Consider the following 22454-nt stretch of genomic DNA (forward strand, 5'->3'; position numbering starts at 1 on the left):
GGAAGACACTATCCTCTTGTCAGTGACTCCTGTTGCTGGGAATTTTTCTCTGGCATTGTGCAGCAATCTAACATTTAAACAAAGCTGGAATTACCCTTTGGCAAAAATTTTCAGTTTGTGAGCCAAGTTGTCTGACCCAGACCAGACAGAGAGGTCAGAGAGGGCTAAGGTGGAAAGCAGAACTCCTGGTTTCCTTTGCAGAGAGGTGTTTTCATGTGAGCAGAAAGCCACATACATTCTGTTGCCATTGTAGAGCACTCACTTTCTCAGCACGTTAATTGTTCTTTTAGTGAGGATTGGTTTAAACATAACACAGTCACTCCTTTAAGGTACTAGTGCATCTGCTGTGCGTAGTTCAGTGCAGATGGATGTCAGCTACAGGAATCACATAGAACTGAAATGCTGTCAGAGCTCTCTGTCTGCACTTGTCTGATTCCATCTCAGTGTTTCCTTTGGATGGTCTCTGATTTACGTTTGTTTAGTGCAGCATATAGATATTGCACAAACTCATTATGGTGCTGCTGCAGCCACATGAATGGATACAGCTTAGGGAGTCTGTGTTCACTGTATCTGGCAAATTGCATGTGGTGGGGAGATTGTGAGGCAGTTTGGTGAAGGAAAACACACAGAAAACAGCTACATGATCTCCAGGTCATTTTCAGGGATAGGGAAGCAGGAAAGGCACTGTATGTCCCACCTGAGCTGTTCCAATGGCAGATTTAATGGCCAAGGGGTCAGTGGGGGGACTGTGCTCCTTCTCTGTGCTGACAGTGTTGGTTGAGTGGTCCAGCAGCACAGCTCCATGGGGACAGAAGTGGGCAGGAAGGAGGCAAGGAGATCATGAACCTTCTCCCACGTAGGCCTTGAAGTCAAGGAATGAAGGAAGAGCAGGAGCATTTACTTTTTCAGTGGAGCCCTGAAGTTTCCCTGCAGTGGTCTCAGGTCTAAATCCTTGCAGTTTCTTAGTGGGAGAGGCACCACTGGAGGAGGCTTGTGTAAAACACTCCCCCCATGGGAAGAAAAGAGCATTATGTGCATTAACACTGGAGTGCTGCAGCCTGTGGATAGAACACTGGGAGAGGGAAGGCTTCTGGGAAGTTGCCAGCTCCCAAAGAAGTTTCACATTCTTCTTCCTCCAAGGGTTACAGAGATTTATGAAGCTGCAAGGCTCAGATACAGCTTCAGCATTTCCATCACATCCACACTGACTCCCTGCTGGCATGTCCTTGGGCCCTACCTGTGCTGCTGGAGCAGAGTCCTGCACAGGCTCTGACCCTTAACAGTGGCCTCTGTTGTGAAGTCCACTCTGTGACTGCTGCAGCTTTTAAATAAAAATTACCATCCTAAGCTAAATTGAATTCTTTCATTGGATCAGAAACTCTTCAGTTGCAATTTCGTCTCTGGCTTTTTCCAGTTTTTATTTTCCACTGTCTAGAGATACTCCAGAAAAATAGAGTTTTAGAAGCTCTGTGCTCCTGAGAGATAAGCTGAATCCTCGGCAGTGTTTCCATGAGCACGGGATCCCAGCTAGGGCTCGAGTGTCCTGCATTCACATCCATTAAATGATTCATTCAGGTATTTGTAACGAGTGCTGTCTTGTGTGTGCAGAGATAATGCTAATACAGCGAGCACTCCGTGTGCCCCACGATGCTTCTCGCTCTAAATCCTCGGCTAATTCCTGATGAAAACTGTCTATGCTGTTTATTACTCACTGATCCTGTCCCTGTAATTTCATTCCATACTCTATATATCATGGAAGCACCTGCCCACCCTGCAATTAAATATCAAGCAGGTTTTTTTCAGAGATGTCTAATCCATATGTCCGTGGAGACTATCCTGCATAGCTAAAGCACACTGTGGGACACTGGAAGCCAGTTTTCCGTTCTCTGAGCAGTATCTGCTGTGCCACTGCAGCAGTCCTGGCATGGCCTTAAGTCTGGTAAAAAAGCCAGGAGGTGATGTCTTAAGTTTTAACTTTTTTCAGATTCTGTGCTGCCCAGGGGTGCAGTTCTGAGCCTCATATTAAGCGGCAGTCAGCTCTTCACAGAGTAGGAGACAAAACAAATCCTTTTCCTGCTGGAGACCAAGGACAATGGGTACAAGTTTTCAGACCCAAAAGCACAAACAATGGTGGGCTGAAGAGAAAACAAGAAGGATGAGACTTCATAACCTGAAGCTGTAACTAGACAATTAAACCCCAATATGCAAATGGACCAAAACTTATAAAAGTGTGAGACCTTGTCATCCAAGTATAAGACTGGTCATCCATTCTGAGTCCACCTTGGGTGTAGTCCTGGCCAGGCTCTTGTCCTGCCCAAGGTGTATTCTTTAAGGCCTTTCAAGAACTATCTACTATATTCTCTAGTTCTGTCCAGTCTCTGTTCCAGGTCAGCCTTCCCAAAGCATCAGTTTCTGGTGACCCCAATGGGACAGTGAGGCATCAGAGAGAGCTGTGGTTTGACCATGATCCTCTTGCGTCCAGGGCTTTAGCAGCACCTGGCCCCCATTTCTTTTCCTGTAAGAGAAGACAATTAAATGTTCCTGCCGCAGTCATTTCTCCAGGTGTGTCCTGGCCACATGGCACTGATGGCAGTAAAACTGCTTCATCTTGAAGTTAATCCCAAATGTATGTGAAGAGGCCCCCAGGCTATATGGAGCCATTAAAAGCATTTTGTCCAACCTTCTGGCAAGGCATAGACAAGAGTCTCTTGTCTCTTAATTTCTGCATCAAGTGCAGAAATTCTGTTTGAGGTGGAGTTTGTCTTTTAGAAAGATTGTCTTGATTGTATTAGGTGGGATGGAAAATACATCACAGTTTCACTGAGCAATTAATGCTGACTCTTTAGCAGGGTTTGGATCCTGTTCCTGCCTGCCATGCACTTTTTTGTGCTAGATTTAAGGAGCTGCCAGCTATCAGAAACCTCTGGTTATCACTGTGTGATTCTTGTGCAGGGCCAGGAGCTGCACTTGATGATCCTTGTGGGTCCCTTCCAGTTCAGGATATTCTCTGATTCTCTGGTTCTTCTGCTTAAAAGGCTAAACAGGATATTACCATTTGTATGTGTTTGCTGTTAAATGATGACGACACAAATGTCTCTTTTTTGTTTGTTTGTTTGTGGTGTTTGCCACATTTCTGCTTCTGCAGTATCTTCCCAAAAAGTAATATGACCAAATCTTCCCCTAAATTTGATATCTCCTGGGGCAGTCTGTCAGGCTGTGGTCTTCTTTAGTTATTTCTGTCCCTTTTCTTTAATTGCTGCTCCTTAAAAGGTGATCAAAAACTTCCTGAAAATCTTAGTAGTCATTTTTTTGCCTCTGTCACTTCCTTATGCAAGTGTGGCAATAAAAACTCCAATGCCAGAACAGATGGTCTTGTAAACCAACTAGACATTGATTCAAAGCATTTCATAGTGTTTCAAATTATTACACTGAGTAACTCTGTATTTGCTCTCTTGCTTCTTTCAATTTTTATGATTACTTAGAGAAGTTTGTTTGAGCCCTTCTGTGTGTCTTTTGCTAAACACAACATTTTGTGTGTTTCCCTAGGAGAAACTGGCTGCATTTACTGCCTTCAGAGCTTTAGGGTAATTCCGAGCTCCAATTCCTATTTTCTGCTTTCCTACATTTTAATTCCAGAGGTAGGAGCCTCCTGTCTGCTCTGCTCTGCCTTTTGCATTAAGCACTTCTCAAGAGCTGTTAGTGTTTAGTTGGTGTCTGACACATCATCACAAATATTTTGCCTATTTACTTCTTTTCTTCTGGAAAATTCTTCTGGGTCTGTTTCTAGTCTTTGTTGAAAGTGTGGATACACCAGGCCAACCTTGTCCATAAAAAGCAGGAGATGAACCCAGACTAATTCTAGTCAGCCTAATTTCATTGTTCAGAGGGAACAAGTACTGAGAATAAGCAGGTAAAAATACACTATAAAAGATATTATGGCAAAAATTATTTTGGTCTTAATATTTTACATAAAAAAGGAAAGCTTCTTACAAAATATGTGTATCTACAACAGGGGTATTTAAATACCTTTTTAAAACTTGCTAGGCTTGCTAGAGGAGAAGGGAAGAAAATGCCTATGGAGGACTCGGATGGAATAGATGATTCCTGGGTCTTCCCAGAGAATTCTTTGAAAGTGCTTTGTGGCAATTAGTTTCTTGCTTTGCAGACAGGCTGAAATCAGTGATATTTCTCAAGGAGTAAACCCTTCTCAGCCTGAACTGATTGTCAGAACCAACTGGTCAAGTTAACTCAGGATTTTTCAGGGAAATGCTTTGAGACAGTGCGTTTTTAATGCTTTAGCTATTTTCTGTCACATTCAGGCTTCTGTATTGAGGCACATAGCTTCAGAGTCAGGCATAAGGAGTTAGAGACTTTCCTAAAGAATTGGATGGTGTTTTGGCTACTGCAAATTGTGATGGATTAATAACAAAATCAGCACCTCACAGTAGTTTCTGCAAGCTCAGTGGAATCAGTGGGAGAGACTGTATTTGTACATTGCATCCATCCTTGATGTGTGACATGTAAATTCATTGGGCTTTAATATAAACTGGTTTAAAATCAGGCAGCATCTGCTTGATCCATGAATAGCTGCTGGCTGTGTTAACAGTAAAGAGAGCTCACAGCTGATCCCTTTTCTTTTCTATCCTGAAAAGAAAAAGTCAATAGATATAAAAAGAGTAAGTAATAAATATTTTTACACTGCACTGATGAGGCATTCTTGGAAAACAGCAAGCTAAACAACTCTACATAATTCAGTAGATGGAAAAGTGGACTGAGAGTCAGGAAATAATTATGAGAGCAGGGAGAAAATTTTCCTTCTGTGACGAGATGTGAAGCAGAAATTGTTAATGGAAAATATCCATTTGTGAGGAACGCACTTTGTGCTTTTCTTAAAACAATAAAAGCACCTAAAAAATACACAGGGGGATGATTTGCAAGTGCACCAGACAGAGCTGCAGGGAGCAGCCCCTGGATGGAGAAGGCTGAGTCCCAGGGCAGTGGGACTCCTGGGATAATGCTTTGGGAAGACTCCCAGGGGGCAGGAGGACTACAGAGCGTCCTGGAAAATAAACACTCTATACTGTACTTTCTAAACATAGATGTAATAGAGCTAAATGCCAGCACAGCCTAAAAAACAGCCCTTTGTTAGGCAGAGCAAAGAGTCTGCCTTTCTTGTTGAATGCTGTGGGAGGGGAGGGGAAAATAATTTTCAAAGCTATAAAAAGACTCTCCAAAAGATGCAGTTGGGAGAAGTGGGAGGAGGCATAGATGAAGTGTAGATTTAGAATGTTGAAAAATGATTATTTTATCCAAATCAGCTGGATGGTTAGTTCTTTTAGACTATTATTGCCACCAGAACCTCAGCCCTGCTCTAAATCAACTCAGCATTTCATCAAGAAGCCTATTCTTTGCTTTAAGAGACCAAGAGTGCACAATTATGGGTTTCTTTTCCCCCTTGCATAATAAAATTGGGAGATTATCATCAAGTTTCTATTCAGATTTTAGGAAGGCTTTTTTATTTTATTTTTAAAACCCATCTTTGTCTGTAAAAGCTCCCTGTTCAGGCCAGCATGTGGCAATGATTACTGCTGTAAAGGCTTCGATGGAGATGTGCTCTATTTCATTCTCAATGAGGGTTGATGGCATTTTGAGAGGCTCAGAATATCCTTTGATTACTGTATAAAACAGGCTGGGGAAGATGGCAGTGCAGTGTGCTCATAGGAGGGGGCTGCTGCTCCTCCCAGCATCGCTCATCAACTTTCTTTTGTGCCTTTTTTTTTTTTTTTCTTTTTTATCTTCCATGTCACAATCACAAATCATGGGTGTGTTGTGGCTTTGGTCCTATTCTCCATCTTTTCCCTGTTTTGAGATTTGAAGCTTGAGATTTGTAGAGAAAAGGAGATGTTGCTGGTCCTGTGTCTTGGACAGCACGGGAGCAGGAGCAGTGCTGACCCCTCTGTCCCACAGGGAATTGTTAGAACAGGTGGGAAATGGCACCTCTTGCCTTTCAAATTGTGGGGAATTGGCTCAGTGTTCAAAAGTGCCATTTACTGTAAAGTATCTTGGAGAGTGTATTAAGAAAAGAGTGACAGAAAGCCAGTCCTGGGTGACAGGAAGGATGGGGAGTCAAGGGGAATGAAAGGAAAGGATAGGCAATGCCAGCTGTCTCCCTTCCTGCTCTGCTCTCTGTTTGACACTCAGATGCATTAGTGTCTTCGCATTAGATGCAAAGTAAAAGGAAAGGGAATCCTTGCATCTCCCTTCCTGTATCATGCTTAGCTCAAAGTGCACTTTGTGCCAGCTGAAATCCATTGGCCAGCCTCTCCTAAGGTGGGAAGGATGCAGGTTGCTGAGGTCCAGAGAACAGGTGAGTTTCCAAGCCTTTGGTGCCATGCAGCAGGAGAGTGCTTTTATTTCCAGCCCATGTATCAGGCTCAAAGAGATGAGGCTACAGGAAAGCATTTCACCTGCCTTTTCCTGTCAGTGCAGCTGGATACTGAGTTTTGTGCCCAAACTGGGCATCTCTTAAGAGATTATTTTCATTCGTGGTGTTGTCATCTTTGACTTCTCTACTTGGTGAAGTGTTACACTGAAAATAAATGGTTTATGTCTGGTATTTTCCAGTAACAGCACAGGAAATACTGTTTATAGTTATGTTTCCCATAGCACTGTGCCAAGGTTATATTTGTGATATATGTCATTTACTGTTCACAGGTCAGATTAAATGAGTCTTAGAAGGCAGCTTGGGTATCCCAATCCATATGGACTGCTTGACAAAGAGAGTTAACTCTTAAAGAGTTAAGTATGAAAACAGCTGTTATGAGAGAACATAATGCAAGGGAAGGTGATGATGACTTATCTGAAGCTGAGAAGTTGGTCAGTACTGACCTGAACCCAGGGGGCCAGGGAACATGGACAGGTTCAGGGATGCCTTAAACCCACCCTTGTGCCAGGACATGGGCTGGCATACCCAGCTGACACAGGCAGCCCAGGGGAACTGAGTTAGAGCTCAGGCTGTCTGTCCTCTGGCAAAGAGCAAAAACTTAGATGTAGAAAAAGATTCAGATTTTGTTTCTTCTGTTTATTTTTTCCCTTGCTGATTTAAGCTGGGTGTTTTGTGTCTCCACTGTAGAAGAAGCAGTTGTTGGAGACTGGAGCAAACACTTCACACAGGCTGGTACTTACATTGTTTCTGTACTTGTGATGGACATTTCAGTTAGAACGTGTGACACATTCTGAGAACAGGCACTGCTGGAAAAGGGGCTGGGATGTCATCATTTCCCATAAGGATTCCCTGATCCCCAACTTTATGGCCAAGGAATGCCAGACTTGTGTCAGGTGCTGTGGGCTGTAGGGATGGATATGCTTGAACCTTAACAGCCCAGGGAGGTGTTTAAATTCTTTCCTTTTATATATGGCCCTTCTCTGAGCAGGGGCTGGGGCCAGAAGCCCCTAGAGGTCTGCAGAGCCTTCCAGCAGTTACTGTACAAACAGCATTCCATTTCTATTTAACATTGCACAGTGATCTCATGGTGCGTGTCTTTCCCTTTGGTTTTCATCTCAGAAATGTTTGCTGTCTGGAGCAGGGCATAGCAGTCTGCAAATTCTGTGGAAGCAGGACTGCAGCCAAGCAGAGGTGGCTGTTTTCCTGGAATGGTCTTTCCTATTTGAATTTTGATTTGGATCAGTTGTAAATGCCAGGCTGCTCCCTTGGAATGTCGCTGGAGTTTGCTTGGGGGCTGATGGGACACTCTGCATTGTGTGCTCTGCCTGCAGACCCACCAGGCCATCCCAAAGTTATTCAGGTCCACTCACATAGATCAGCTGTCCTTCCTGCAGAACTGCTGAAATTTTGGTGCTTGCAGCAAGGTCTTGTATCTCACAGTGCTGTGGTTTGGTGACTTGAGCCTGGACACTCCCTTGGTTTGAAATTAGGTAAAGAGTTCCTAGGGGAAGGAGGAGAGTGAGTTGTTTCTGGTGGCACACAGCCCAGGACTGATGAACAAAGAAGTTGCCAGAGCTTGCTCAAGGCAGATAATCACTGAGTTGCCTGAGGCATGGAGCACAGGATGCCCCTGGAGAGGACTTGGGAGCAGCATCCCAGTGAGAAGGCCAGGAGTGTTTCACTCCTGCTGTGTTTGGTGCTTCCTGTGTGCAACAGGAGAGGAGAGGAAGGGGGAGTTGGGTTTTATGCACTTTGAGCAGTGTCAGGGTCGGCTCAGACATGTGAGTATATTTATGTTGGCAAAGCCTTGCCTTTAGCAGAGAGAAATCTTCCAGTCCCATGAGTTTAGCAGGCTGCTTAAGAGCAAGAAACAGCAATGACTGTGCAACCCTATCAACATTTCTGTGGGTGGCCAGGAAAACCAGCTCTGCAGCAGCCGGGGGGACCCAACAAGGCTTTGATTTCATTACAGTTTAAGATGCAGCCAGAAAATATTATGTCCCTGCTATAAAGGAAGAGATATTTACCTTCAGGAGTTTTTAGAAGCAAGGAATTGGAAAATGAAATTAATGAATAGAAAGCAATAGCACAAGCCAATATTCACAGAAATGTTATTTACCACTCTGATCAAGGCTCATTTTACACAAACATTGGCTGTTATAACAGCTGATGAGTCGCTTGTATTTCATACCAGAGGGCCTTGGAAAAAGGCTTTAGGAGACATTTTCTTGGGTTTATTCTTCCTCTGTGTTGTCATGGTTTTGCATAAAATTCAATCATGTGGTGTACAGAATGAAATCTTGGGTATTTCTGTTTGTGAGCAGTTCAAAAAGTGAGTCTCCTTCTGGAGTGTGATGAGTTACCCTGTCAATGTATGTGTGCACTCCACAACTAATGGATATAACACACATTACACCATCAAAAGTGAGCCAGTATTGATTTTTTTTTCTTTTTTTTTTTTTTTTTAGTATGAGACTTAAGTAGTAAGAAGCTGAGATTTTAAATAGGCTTATGTAGTGAGGTCTTTGAGCAACCAGCTCTAAGGTCTATCCAAAAAGACAGAGTTGATAATTCCAGTGAGACTTTTAGGATCAGAAATCAAAAATTCTAGCACTTTTCACCAAAGGAACACCCTGATTTTTTCAAGATAGTATTTTAAATGCAAAAACAACCCCCCCACTGCTTCCAAAAATCAACAAAGTAAATTGAATTTCACATACAAAACAAGCTATTTATGTTTTACCTGGTAAAATCCAAACATATTTTCTTCTCACAGTGTGATTCATGTCCTGACCAATAAGAGTTGTCTGAGGGTAATCTTGGAAGCCTACAAAATTATGACCTCACATTGCAATTACCAGTCAATTTAAGGACATTTAAACAATTATATAACATTTTCAAGCTTACTAAATGGCACCACAGCTGGTTTTTTTGCCTCTTGTTCTAATGGAACAGTGGCCACGGGGTATCAGCTCATGGGGAAAACCAGTAAAGAAGTAAAAATGTGCAGACAGCAGTGGTGGAGAGAGCCATGTGTAAGGTTCTATGGTAAAGGGGTGTTGGCAGACAGAGATGTTTAGCACAGCACTAAAGGGGAGGCATGAAAAAACACAATTATAGTGATCTTAGTTGGCAGGCCACTGACTGGAAAGGCCCTTTTCAGCAAAAGTAGCAATGAACACATTAATGGCAGTCCATGGTCTCCTGATGCTTGGGACAGGGCTGGGCTAAGAGGACCTTTTGCTGTGTTGTTGTAGTTGTTGTTATAGTTGCAGAGCATGTATTTAAATATTAGAGTTACAGCCAAGAAGAGCTAAAGATAAGACAGTTGGTTTAGCCTTTTGTGCAGAGGATGGAGCAGAGCCCACAGACACATAATGTGGCCATCCTAGAGCAGTACTTCTTTAAGCTGCTAATCTTGGAAACTTTCACTGACAGAGGAGTATAGCCCTGTGTGCAGAAGTCAAGCCTACTGGCAAAAGACTTGCTTTTCTAAGTTGTCTTCAAGACATCACTGAAAGATGTGAACTGAGAGTACTCCAAAGACAGCTCTGCCCTTCTTCATCCAGAATCAGTGAACCAACCTTGGAAGATTGTGGGAGTGCCTGCTTGGAAACAGGGAGATGTAAATGGAAGGGGTGTGATACATCCCAGTGTGGCTTTTGTGGACATCTTTCCATAACTGCCCCTGAAGGCCTTCAAATAAAGATCTGCTCTTTTATTACCTGCTTATTAAAATTAGCTCGAGTTTCATTTCCAGGTTGAGAAAAAAGCAACAGTGCAGTGTCTCAGAGCCATCAGTAGGGCTTTAAAGCAGCATGTGGCAGGCTCAGGAGATTTTTTTTATCCATTTATCTAACACATTCTGCACTGTAGCCTGGCCTTGCCCATGTGTCATTAGGAGTGGACTGTAAATCTGGAGGGGTTCAGAGGTAATCACAGCATCTCCAGTTTTCAAGGTGTTCCCTGATTAAATGGACCATCCCAATTGTCCCAAACAATCCTTTTGCACAAGCACCTTGCTGTTGGAGGCTTGCTGCAAAGTGCATTCAGTGTTGCTGGTGTCTGTTCCCTTTAAAAAAGTAACGTCTGGTAAAGTGTCTTAGTTCCTTCTTGTGTTCTGGCCTTCACTCTCAGTGAGCCCAGGTGGGATCAGTGGCTCTGCCCAACACTGGTGAGACACAGCTTGGTGGTGGTGGTGAGGCATTTCCCTTGACTGAATTTGAATTTTGGGTCCAGCTAGAAAATCTGACTGATGTGCATGTTTCTCCCAGTTAGCTCATACAGCTCGTGTGACTTGTTTCATTCATGTGGCCTCTTGTTATGTATCCATCATCCAATTTTCTTTCCTATTAGAGTGAAATTGGACACAGCCTTCCTCCTGCCTACACCCCTATGTCAGGAGTAAGTATTTCACATTCAGCCTTCATCCTTTAGTCTTTCTTCCTTTCTTCACTACCTTTTTTTTCTTTTTCAAACTCCTTTTTCTTTCATAAATGACCCAAAAGCCAACAAGTAATGAAGTGTATATATAAAGAATTAAATAGTTAAGATCTCTGGACTCAGCCTGGATTTGTGTGCAGACTCTAAGGACCCATGGCCAAAATTCTGACAACTTTTCTTGAAAAAGCATTTAAGTAAAAGGCTTGGATGAATCTGTGCATCTTTCCTTCCTATCTCTAGGTCACAATGTTGGAAGTTCCTTGCATATCCATACTGATAAGAGTTGAACCATTGAGTTGAGGTGCCAATACAAACATAGGCCACCAGCCTGAAATGCACTTCCTGATGGAATTGCACATGGTGTGGGTGACCCCATGATTCTCACCACAGGATACACTAAAAGATCACCCCAGGAATAAACAGAGATGATTGTGCTTTCTATCCCCAGTCAGGAGGAGAGGTTTAAAGGGCTTTGATCAGAAATCAGGGGAGGTTTCCAGAGTAATAGAAGAGAAGATAGCACTTCACCTCCTACAACTGTGTGTGCCCAACCTCCACGTGCCTGGTGCCAAGTTTTCCTGCCCCATTTCCCTCCCCACTGAGCACCGCTGGGCAGGCAGATGCTTTGTGGGTCCACACTAAAGCCTGGAAGCACAGCATGGGCAGGGCTCCCCTTGCCCAGTGTGGCAGGGCAGGCACAGGAGGCACAGCCATTGCTGTTGAAGCTTCTCCCCTGAGGATTCTCCTTTCCCATGCTGTGCCCTTTCTCCCAACAGAACCAGTTTGTGTACCGGGATGGCGGCTACACTGCGGAGGTGCCGATGCCCTACAGGGCTCCGGGCTGCATCATTCCAGAAGCCCCAGCTGCTCAAGGGGCCACAGCTGAGATCTTTGAAGACTCCTGCTGCAATGGCACAATGAAGAAACAGGTGGCAACCCTGGCAAAGGAGGACAGCAGCACCCAGAGGTACAGCGCTGACCCCACCATCTTCATCCCTGAGCGGGTCGTGCGGGGAGAGCTGGATGAGGACGGGTACATGACACCAATGCGAGACAAACCTAAAACAGGTAAATACTGCCTTTCCAGAGAGGCTCCTGCTCTAGCCAGGCTGCATTTATTCTCTTTGTACATCAGCAGCTTGTCATCAAAGAATGGCTTTATTTAGTTACCCATCAAGGCTGAAGCATTCTGACCAGATTAGTATTCCTTTACATGGGGATTTGGTTTTCCCTCATGAATTTTCTACTTTAAAATGCTCAATTGTGCCAGTATGCCAAAGTTGGCAAGTCCCCCTTTTACTTTTTTTTGGGGGGGAAATAACAAGAAGAATGAAAAAAAGCCAACCCCCCTTCCTACCCAAACACAAATCTTCAGTTATTGCCAAGGAAAGGATATATCTTCAGCCAGCCATAGTCCCAACTTTGTTTTGTTTATTGATCTTCTTATTCCTGGCATTGTGCTTGGTAAATGTCATGTTGAACCTACCACAGAACTGATACACACAGCTGGCATTTTATACCCAAGAGAAGGCTAGGATTGAAAGAACAAGATGTGCTTTAAAGAGAGCATCCCTGCAAGGGGAAGATTGCCTAAATCTGTGCCGGCACAGCATGCTGCACTTCCCAGTTTGCCCTCATTCATTTCTTCCTCTTTAAATAATGATAGCAGTCATTTAGATGTAAGGGGATGTGTCATTATTCATTTGCTTCCAAAGCGTTGCATTAGCTTTAAAGAAATTAATAAATGCAAATGTAAATGGCAAGTTGCTACTGTTGGAAGCCACTTGTCCTTTGTGTTACATGGTGGAGGAATGGAGGAGCCCTAGGGCTTGACCCACAGCAGGAGCAGTTGAGGGAGTCTCCCTTGCATGGTTCCGTTTCAGTGTGAGCCCACATATCTGTAACCATTCAGGTGCAGCCTGGGGACCCTCAGAGCTCTGCAGGAGCCACCTGAGCCCTCGGGGATGTGGCAGGAGCAACTCAGGAGAAAGCAGCTCCTGCCTGACCCCCTGGGCACAGACTCAGTGTTGTCACAGTGTGGCCACACACTGTGTGTTCCATGCCAGCTGCAGGACTCAAATCAAAGCACTGCTTGGCTGTCATCACCAAAAAGAAGAAATGATCCCACTATTCACCTCATGTTCAGTGGTATCTTAGCTATGGATTCAAAGGTGTTGACTGGGTCTTGAACTTTTGCCTTTAATAGTTTTGGCCCCATTCTGGATGAAACCAGAGAATCCCCTTCACCAGGACTCTGTGGGGCTGTGTGCAGAGCCCTTGAGCAGCACTGTGCTGCTGGAAATGGGGTGTTAATCCACAGCAAGTGATTTGAAGCAACTGTAACCTGCTCTAAGTCCTGCTTTACAGCTGATCTAAGGCTCTCTTGTTCCCTTTCAGAGTTCATTTGTATTACTTTTTTTTTCATAATGCTTCAAGGCCTTTTGTCCTTCAGGGATGGAAGGTTTTTAATCAGGCAAATTGTTCCGTTAGAAATGAAGCTGTCTTAAAAGTTAGCCCTTGGGGATAGGCTTTGTGCAGAGAGGCTTAACTAAGATTCCTGTAGAGTTTTCTGGAAGAAAGGACTGCAGAACAGAGGCTTTGCTAACAGGTCCAATGTTGCAGGGGCAGAAGTCGGTCAGTGTGTTTGGTCTGTAGATCACACAGTGAGAGAAGTCCAGAGGAGCATGTGGACTGTGGCTCAGTAAGAGCTGGAGTTTAGTTGGCCAGGGTGTCTGATAAGTCAGTCTTCCAAGGTATCTGTTTTAACTCATATTGTCTGCTTAGCCTGTAAATACTTCATTTTTCACAAGTGTGTGTTCAGCATAGTTGGCTCCTGATCCCATCTGGAGTTCTTGGCATGACTGAGATGGAGGGTGCTCTAGGTCCAAGTGATGCTACAAGGATGGATTACTACCACTCTTGGCTGACTGATTTTTTATCCTCCTTTAGATTACCTGAACCCAGTGGAAGAAAACCCGTTTGTTTCCCGGCGGAAGAACGGCGATCTCCAGGCTATGGACAACCCCGAGTACCACAGCGCTCCCAACGGGCAGCCCAAAGCCGAGGACGAGTACGTCAACGAGCCCTTGTACCTCAACACCTTTGCCAACACCTTGGAAAACGCCGAGTACCTGAAGAACAACTTGCCAGAGAAAGCCAAGAAGGCCTTTGACAACCCCGACTACTGGAACCACAGCCTGCCCCCCCGGAGCACCCTCCAGCACCCGGACTACCTGCAAGAGTACAGCACAAAATACTTTTACAAACAGAACGGACGGATCCGGCCCATAGTGGCAGAGAATCCCGAATACCTCTCTGAGTTCTCCCTGAAGCCTGGCACTGTGCTGCCCCCGCCGCCCTACAGACACCGGAATACCGTGGTGTAGTGGCTGTGCTCTCACTCAAGTGGAAAGGCAACCCCTTCTAGCTGCCTCACTCGTACTCTCTCACTCCCCCTATCTCCCTGCCCGTCCTTCCTCCCTCCCTCCCTCCCTCTTCCCCTCCCTTTCTTTCTCCCATGAGCTTCCTCTTCTTGCCAATTCACTCATTTTTGATATTTCTAAGTGAAAGGATGTCTTGGAGTTGGTTGCAGATTGGGTTGGGAACCTGGAAGGAAGGAAGGAAAGAGACTGAAAGAAGGAGTGTACAGCTTGGCCTTTCCCACTCCCGGCAGATGCAGGGGGTTGGATGCCCAGAGGAGCCAGCTGGTACTAGGAAAGGCCAGTGGCAGTGCTGCTGTTGAGCTCGTTCTCAGTGATTCAACCAGACACTGTAGGGAAAGCCACAGAAAGGCTGATTCTTTCAGCAGGAGCTGATGAGAGTCTGTACAGCATTCCTGGAAATCTCCGTGCAATTTCCATCAGGGTGAAAAATGGACAATTTTTATATCCTGTGTGATAGCGTAGTAATTGAGATTGAGAATGCAATTTCTTTCTCTAACACTTTCTATCCCAGCAACTGAAAATGGCTAACATAGCTTTTCAAAAACATTCAGATCTTCATTGTGGCTTTCCAAGAAATGATAATGTGACTCCCACATACAGCTAAACCTTTCTCCTGAGCCACACCGTGATTTTGTGCCAATTCCCAGCCACAGAGACTCCTGCTCAGAACTGGTACCTGACATGACCATTTTTGTATGTGTGCCAACACAACAAACACTTTAAACACAAAATACCTTTCAGAAGAGAGTAACAAAGCCACACCTCCAATATGTTTCTTTTGAAGTTAAAAAACAGACCAAGAAATGAAGATTTGTATGCCAAAAGCTTTGCTTTCCTGTTTTATACCTGCTGACTATAAATGCATCAAAAGATTGTCACTAATTCTTCCCTCTTTTTCTTTTTCATGGTCATGAAGGGAGCTGGGGATGCTGTCAGGCAACACTGAGGACAAGACAGAGAACTGAAGAGTTTGATGTTCTGTGGGGTGGGGCGGGAAGGGTCCTTTAAACTGGAAGACAGACACTGGACTGGAGAAAACGCACATAGCGGTTCACTGGAAAGTTAGTTTGCACTTAACCTCTGATTTTATTTGAATTTTCTGGATTTTGAATGAAGCAATATGGAAGTGACCAGCAAAATACAAAATAATAATTTTAAATTAAAAAAAGAAATATAAGTTATTTGTAAAGGATGACTGTGGAAATGCCAAAATGAAGCAAATCAAGTCTTTGGAACAATGTCTGCCACTTCTGAGAGGCCGATGCAGTGACTGCTTCAGAGAATACAGTGACAGAGCAGCCAGCTCTTCCTACTGCTCTATGAAGGACAGCAGAGCAAGCCTTGGAAAGGATCAGGGGAGGCAAATGTCCTGCTCTGGCTTGCAGCACAGCACAGAATACCATTTTTCTAAAAGGAGGATTACTCTGGCACAGAAGACAGTGCATATGAGGTTTGAGAAGTCATAATGTGCATGATTTGCAGAGCTTTCTGTCAAAAATGTAAATAAGTATGAGTCAGTCTCCTTGCACTTAGTTTTGCTTTTATCAACCTCAGTTTTTAGGTAGACACCCCCTGACCTGCTCCTCTTTGGAAATCTCTTTCAAACCTGAGCTGTGGACATTTATAGTGACCTGGGGCAGATGGAGCTGGGAAAGGAGGCCTAAGGGCTGGAGAAACCAAGGCTTGCTCCTGGCACACCAAGACCATGAGTGTAGGAGCATTTGTGAGCCTACTTCCCACCAAACATCTTAAGGAACTATTAGGTACCTTTGGAGATCTGTCTGTCTCTATCCATCAAGGCTTTTAAAGGGCAGAAACAATACCTGGTGGATGGCAATCTTGGGTGATGCAACAGTATTTCAGTGTATGTGCTTCAGTTCTGTTAGGGCTGAAATCTTTGGGGTGATGTAACCTGGCAACAAAACCAGCAGCTGGAATGGCATCACTTTCCTCTAAGTTCCTGCCATTCCAACAGCTTGCCACCTTTGATCTTAGGGAAGGAAAGTCAGAAACAAGCAATAGTTACCTGAAGCTGAGTGGCTGAGGGTCAGCCTGCCAAAGGTGTGCAGAGATGTTAAACCTGGCTTGGTTGTTGCCCTTGCAGATGGAAAACAAACTGTGTGTGATCACAAGGCTGGTTCAGCCAGTGAGCTGTTTGTGCAGCTGTGTCCAGGCCTGCTGCACCCAGGTGTGTATCAAGTACATGGCTGAAGGTTCTCAAAGCAGAAAGCAGGTACAGATCTTTGAGCTGTTAAAAGGAGATCTTGGGTCAAATGGTACCGAGGTGGTTTGTGGTGGTAGGACCAAATGGCCAGCAGAGCACTGCCATGGGGTAGGTGGACACAATCCTGCACTGAGGGGCCTCTGCTGGGGCACACACTGGGCAGGGCTGGGGCACAGAGAGTGCCATGAGGCTCTGGGTGGCTGCTCCAGGGGAGGTTTGCCCACAGCAGTGCTCACAGGCTGAGGTCTGCCAGGCTGGGACAGTGCTGCCAGGATGCCTGGAGACAGAGGCCAGCACAGCCATGTGGGTGTCCTGGTTCAGCTCAGCAGCTGCCTGCAGTACCATTAGGGAGGTGGAGAAAGGTTGGGTTGTCCCTGAAGAAGTCTTGTAACAGAGTAACTCCTAATGGAGAAAAAATATAAAATGAGATGCTGGTGCAGCTCACATGATGGAGTTGAGAGATGAACTCAGAGGCTGCTGGGGCAGAGGCAGGCACACCTCCAGAGCCAGGCACTGGGATGGAGCTGCTCACACAAGGTGAGGCCTTTTTGTTCCTCTGATAATGAAGTAGTGCTCATGTTAGAAATAAGCCCATGGAGTAATCAAAATGTAAATATTGGTGGGGTTTAACAGTTTAACATTTAATTTCTTACAAGGCTTTGAATTATTTATTAATTTTATTTGTTGACTGTGGGTGTGCTATAATATATTAAGTAACATGGAAGTGCAGTGGTTCCTGCAAGTGGGGGCAGCAGGAAAGCTGGACCAGGAGCTTGGGCTCTGCCTGGCAGCCAGGATGAGCCATGCAGAGCCATGCTAGTGGGGTCTGGGATAGCAGAGAACAGGCAGAGGCTTAATGAACAGAGTGATTTGGGATGAGGGAGAACTCCACACACTGCAGCTTCACAGTTTTGTTATTATTATTTTTTTTTTCTGAGCATCTGGTTTGAATTGTAGTTGCCAAAACTGGCCCTTGCCCAACAGATGGGCCTGTGTGGTGCTGAGGCTGCTGGTGAAGTAACCCAGAGGGCTGCAGTTACCTGAACCCTGCCCCTTTCCTCTGGAAGAGAAGTTCTGGGCTTAGCTGGCAAGGTTTTGCCTCTTTGCAAGAGTTTAATCACAGCTAAAGAAAAAAGGAAAGGGAAACAGAGAGCAGAAGTGTTTGGCTGCTTTAATCTGAGAATGCTGTCCCTAACTCACATCTTTGCCTTATTGGGTATTGCTGCTGGCTTGATGAAAGAACTTGGGCAAGCGTACATGGCAAAATCATGGCAAGCATTCACCTGGGATTCATATGGGATGAAAGATGGGCCAAGCTCTTTAATGCATTATGACAGGTGTGGGGGAAAAGCACCTATATCCACACACAGACTGCATGTTGTCAGCACAAAGCAGCAGGTGAGCACATCAACAGGAGTCCTTTGGGTGTAATTCACTCTCTAGTGCTACAGAAGTATCTGTACACAGCACACTGAGTTTTTGTGGGTTTTAGAATGCTGTTTATAAATGTTCTCCTTGCTCCTGTCTTGGCCTGTGTGATGGGAAAGCAGTGACCAACTTTTCAAGAGCACATTTTTACCCCAGTGTGGATCAGCTGTTGTCCAAGGCACAAAGCAGTGAGCTAAAGGAAAGAGAACAGCTTATTTTTTCCTGATCCCTCTCAGTATTACTTGTCCTAGCTGTTATTACCTACCTGAGGGTTTTTGCAAGCAGATGCTGGGGCCAATTGACTCACTGTAACATAATTGACTGAAACCAACTACTTTTACATTTACTTCTTCAGATCTTTTCAGATTTTTCTTTTTCTGTAAACAGCCAGAAGGGATTTTTACATGGCCATCAGCTCAAATGTAGTAGCAGAGTATTTACAACTATATTTCAAACAGGTCTTCTCTCTCAGGTAGCAAGAGATGGAAATGAATCTGCAATAGGAGCCACCATGTAGGTCTGGTTTCAGGTACCCTGAAATCCTTGGCTGTGTACAAAGAAATGCTGTATTACCCCTGGATGTACCACTTAGTTGGTAGAAAAATATGCTTCTTGACAGCCAGACTCATATGCAATGATCTGACACCTGTTTCCACTAAAGATCTCACCTTCAGCCACCACCAATCCCAGCCCAGAAGGAAGGAAAGTGGCAGCTCTGGAAGAGCAGCTCAGCCCTGACTCTGTGGATCCAGTTTTTCCATAGTTTTTCCCTAGAGCTGGGCAGCACAGGGGAGAAGTATGAGTTGTGAGGTGAGTCAGCCTAGAAATACAGTTTGTTTTGGGGGATAAAAAATCCGATATTAAAGAAAAAAATCTTTTTTTGTTTAATGGTGTGTTGTGTAGATCTTGCTCATCATGGAGGCAGCTGACAGAATGATGGGATTGTTTGAGCTCCTTTATTGTCTGGGAGATGAGGAGACTGGCACAAGGCAGAATGAGGCCGTTGGTCATGTAATTCCCCAGGATGGCTGGAGGCATCCACCATGGGAATGCCTGGCAGGCATGTCCTAGAGAAGGAACAGCCAGTGCAGCACCCACCAGCACACACAGGGACACTCTACTGCAGTGTCCAGCCCTTTGGGGAGGAAGGAATGGGGAGCACCAGAGGTGCCCAGGGCAGTGCCCATGAGTCAGGGGTGGCTGCTCCCTTCACCCTGCACAGCTGGTGTCTCAGGGATCCCACCCTGCTTTCCCAAGTGCATTTCAGAACTGTGGAGCTCAGATACTTGGAAGGATGTTTGGTTTGAAGGTGACTGGTGAAACAGAGGCTTTAGAATAATGGGAGTCAGGCCTGCAGTTTTCAGTCAACTCTTTGGCTCTAGGTGCACCTCAGAGGGGATGATGTCACCTCAGTTTCCCTTTGGCAAGGCTTTTGCAAAAAGCCTTTTGCACATCAAGTCTCTGCACCTGCTTATTTCCAGCTGTCACTTGCTATAGTCTCACTCCTGTGGGTCTTCCACCTCTGCTGCTGACAAAAGAGCTCATCTGTGGTTATGTGTAAAATCTTGGATTTGGGTTCAGATTGTTTTTCAGAAAGCCAGGGCTGGGTGGGGTAGGGTGTAGTGCTTGTGTTCCATCAAGAAGGGAGCTGCAGGTGTCCCACAGAATAGCCTTGGTGAAGCACCACTGTGTGTGCAGGATTCCCTCTTTTTTATTTTCTGCCTGCTGCCAAGCATTTGTTAAAAGGTGGAAAAGGTCACTGTTACAAATGGAGCTTTCAGACTGGGAACTAAGAACAAAAAAATAAAGCTACGTGGTTAGAAGCACCACTCTAAAATGTCTAAAAATCATGTTCTCCATGTTAGTTTTAATGTTATTTTAGCACAGTTTTATTTTACCACTGTGTGGAATAGTGATTTGTTCCAATGGTAGGCTCCCTGAGGAAATGACAGGCAGGTGAGGCTGTTGGTGGTGCTGCTGCAGTACCCATGGCTGGGATCTGCCTGTAAGTTTGGACAATGCAGTGCACTTTTTAGGGAACTTTGTGAGTGTTCAGGTCTGACTGATGGTGGTGGGGCTTGAACTGTAGCCAGTCTCATCTCCTAATCACCAGAGCCAGAGGAACACCTTCTGCCCAGGGCATCCTCCAGCTGGGGTCTGTGGCAGCAATACAGGAAAAGGTGTGAGGGGGAAGCCCAAGGACATCCCAGCAGGAAACAAGAGGAATCAAAGCTGGATGTGTTGTGGGTTTTTTTCCTAAATAATATAAATTATTTAATTTTAGAAGTGAGCTTTGTGGACCTTGGCAGAGAGGTTTTGAGAGGAGCTTTGTAAGGTGTTAGGCAGTGTGAGTAGTTATGTCCCAGTTCTTCTCCCCTCCCCAATAAAAAAGCCATGAAATCACACTCCAGCTGTGCTGTGGGTGAACCCTGCAGGGGGAAGGTGCATCCTGCCCATCACCCTCAGGCTGCTGGCTCAAGTGTGACCAGGCACACAGAGCCATGGGCTGTCACTGAGCACAGTTTGCCAGCAGTTTGGTCCCCAGCTCAACCTTGGAAGCTCTCCTAGGTGGGAAACACTGTATTGTCCATAGCACTCTGAAGACTAAACCCTTTTGGGATGACCACAGTAGAGAACTGTGACTGGTATTTTCTAAGTGTAGATATGTATGCCGTTCTTTCGAGGTAAGGTACTCTGACATATGTAGCATAAACTGGTCCTGCTGTTAAATGGGTCGATTATTAACTGAGCAGCTGTGTAGGGGGTAGCTAACTTTGAATGCATGAAATGCACTGTTCCTCTGGACATGGGATGGGAGGTAGGTACTGGCTGCTTGTGGGGGTACTTATGGTGGGGTAATGCAAGAGGAAAATGCAGGTAAATGAGAAAAATGGTAATTTTTATAGCATTTTAAAGGTGGAAATTGGTACCCATTCAATGCATTATTCACAATGGTTTTAATCCCTTCTTTTTGCCTGGTTTTTGCTACTTCCTCAATAATGTAAGATGGGATTGTTAAATAGATATCAGTCCTTTTATAGGGAAGGGAAACTGAGGGGAAAAGAAGTCTCTTTCTAAGAACAGAGATAGCCAAATTGTATTTCCTGACCTAGTGGTCTTGAACCACTGACTTTTCAGATGAGGCTCAAATTCAGGCCCAGGATGTGACATTACTGTCCCCTTGGAATCAAAGACTCCCACCTGGCAGGTGACACTGGGACAGCACTGAGCTCCTGGTGACTCCTGATCATGGTGCCAGCACAGCCCAGCCCAGAAGAACCAGCAGCACAGATGGGGTGGTCTGGGTTTCTGTCCATCCTCCACGTTCTGAAAGAGCCACAACATAAAACAACAATACTTCTGCCTTATGAAGTACCTTCAGAAGAAGAGAAGTGTCAGCATGTTGGGGAAGACACTCATTTCTTGCAAAGTGATGCATTCAGAGTTAGCTGCCTTTCTGATACAAAAATAAAAAGAAATTCAATACCTACTGTATGTTACTTTGAAAATGTGAATAGTATTTTTATAGCTTGTTAAAGACACAGCTAGTTGCATTTGTAAATAAGGATAATGTTGCTTTTATTTTCCTTGTGAACACCATTGTTTGGAACATAATTGTCCTTAGGGTTGATTTGTATATAGGTAATTTGCTTGTGATTTAAGCCGCTCCTCCCCTTTCCTTTCTCTCCCTTCCCACCTTCTGGTTTTGGTTAGAAGTACCATTCTCAGCATTCTGTGTGATTCCGTGTTTTAGCACTGTTGTGGTGTGTTCAGACTTTCTGCACTTGCTTACACAGTAGGGTATGCCAATCGTGTGTGGCGTAATGTTACTTTAACCTTTCGTTTCTCATATTTTAGCTGTTGAGAATTATACACTTGTTAAAATACTTACTGACCTGGGTTAATATTAGGTACATATTTTAGCATAATTTCCCTCCTTTTCATGGTTTCTCGGGTTTTTTCTTTTTTTTCCTTTCCCCTTCCCTTTTGTCTTGTTTGGAAGCTGGGAAGAAACCTGTGGATCTTCTCTTTGTGTGGTTCTATTCCCCACTCCCGTGTGCAGCCCAGAGTTTCTCCTCATGGTCCTTGGGGTAGAGCTTTATCTGTTTGTTAAGGCAAATGTAGACTGCAACCCACCTTGCATCACCCACGCTCATCCCAGCTGAACAATTTGAAAACTGTTCTGCCTTTTTGTTACATGAATCTGTCAGAAATATATTTTTAATTTAATATAAATGAAATTCAATAAAATATGAAACAAAGTTCTCTGTGCACAAGCGAAGTCTCTTAGAAGGTGGCTCGAGTGCTGCCAGTGCTACAGTGTCCCTATGTCCATGGAAAGGCCTGGCATGGCCCTGAGCTGGGGCAGCCACACACACATCCTACACACACAGAGCTTGGTAATTCATCTCCCTATCTTCATTGCTGGAGGGGATAGAGGGTGGTGTGGGGGAATGATGTATATGTTTAT

The 22454-nt window shown here is 44.8% G+C and overlaps 1 protein-coding gene across 2 annotated transcripts in view; it reads left to right on the top strand.

The window, feature by feature from the left end:
• ERBB4 (erb-b2 receptor tyrosine kinase 4) overlaps positions 1-22236 on the top strand; it is a gene marked incomplete at its 5' end in the record, with an annotated part of 578832 nt that extends 556596 nt beyond the window's left edge. Inside the window, 3 exons of one of the 2 annotated variants that reach the window (XM_083864953.1) lie at positions 10802-10849; positions 11665-11956; positions 13838-22236. In XM_083864953.1, coding sequence (XP_083721079.1) covers positions 10802-10849; positions 11665-11956; positions 13838-14274 — 777 coding nt within the window. In that variant the 3' untranslated portion in view covers positions 14275-22236. The remainder of the gene's footprint in view (positions 1-10801; positions 10850-11664; positions 11957-13837) is intronic. The other variant, XM_083864954.1, reaches the window with a different exon arrangement.
• Positions 22237-22454: the final 218 nt, after the last annotated feature.

This window comes from Zosterops lateralis (assembly GCF_965231275.1).
Source record: "Zosterops lateralis genome assembly, chromosome: 7".
In the NCBI taxonomy this organism is placed as follows: domain Eukaryota; kingdom Metazoa; phylum Chordata; class Aves; order Passeriformes; family Zosteropidae; genus Zosterops; species Zosterops lateralis.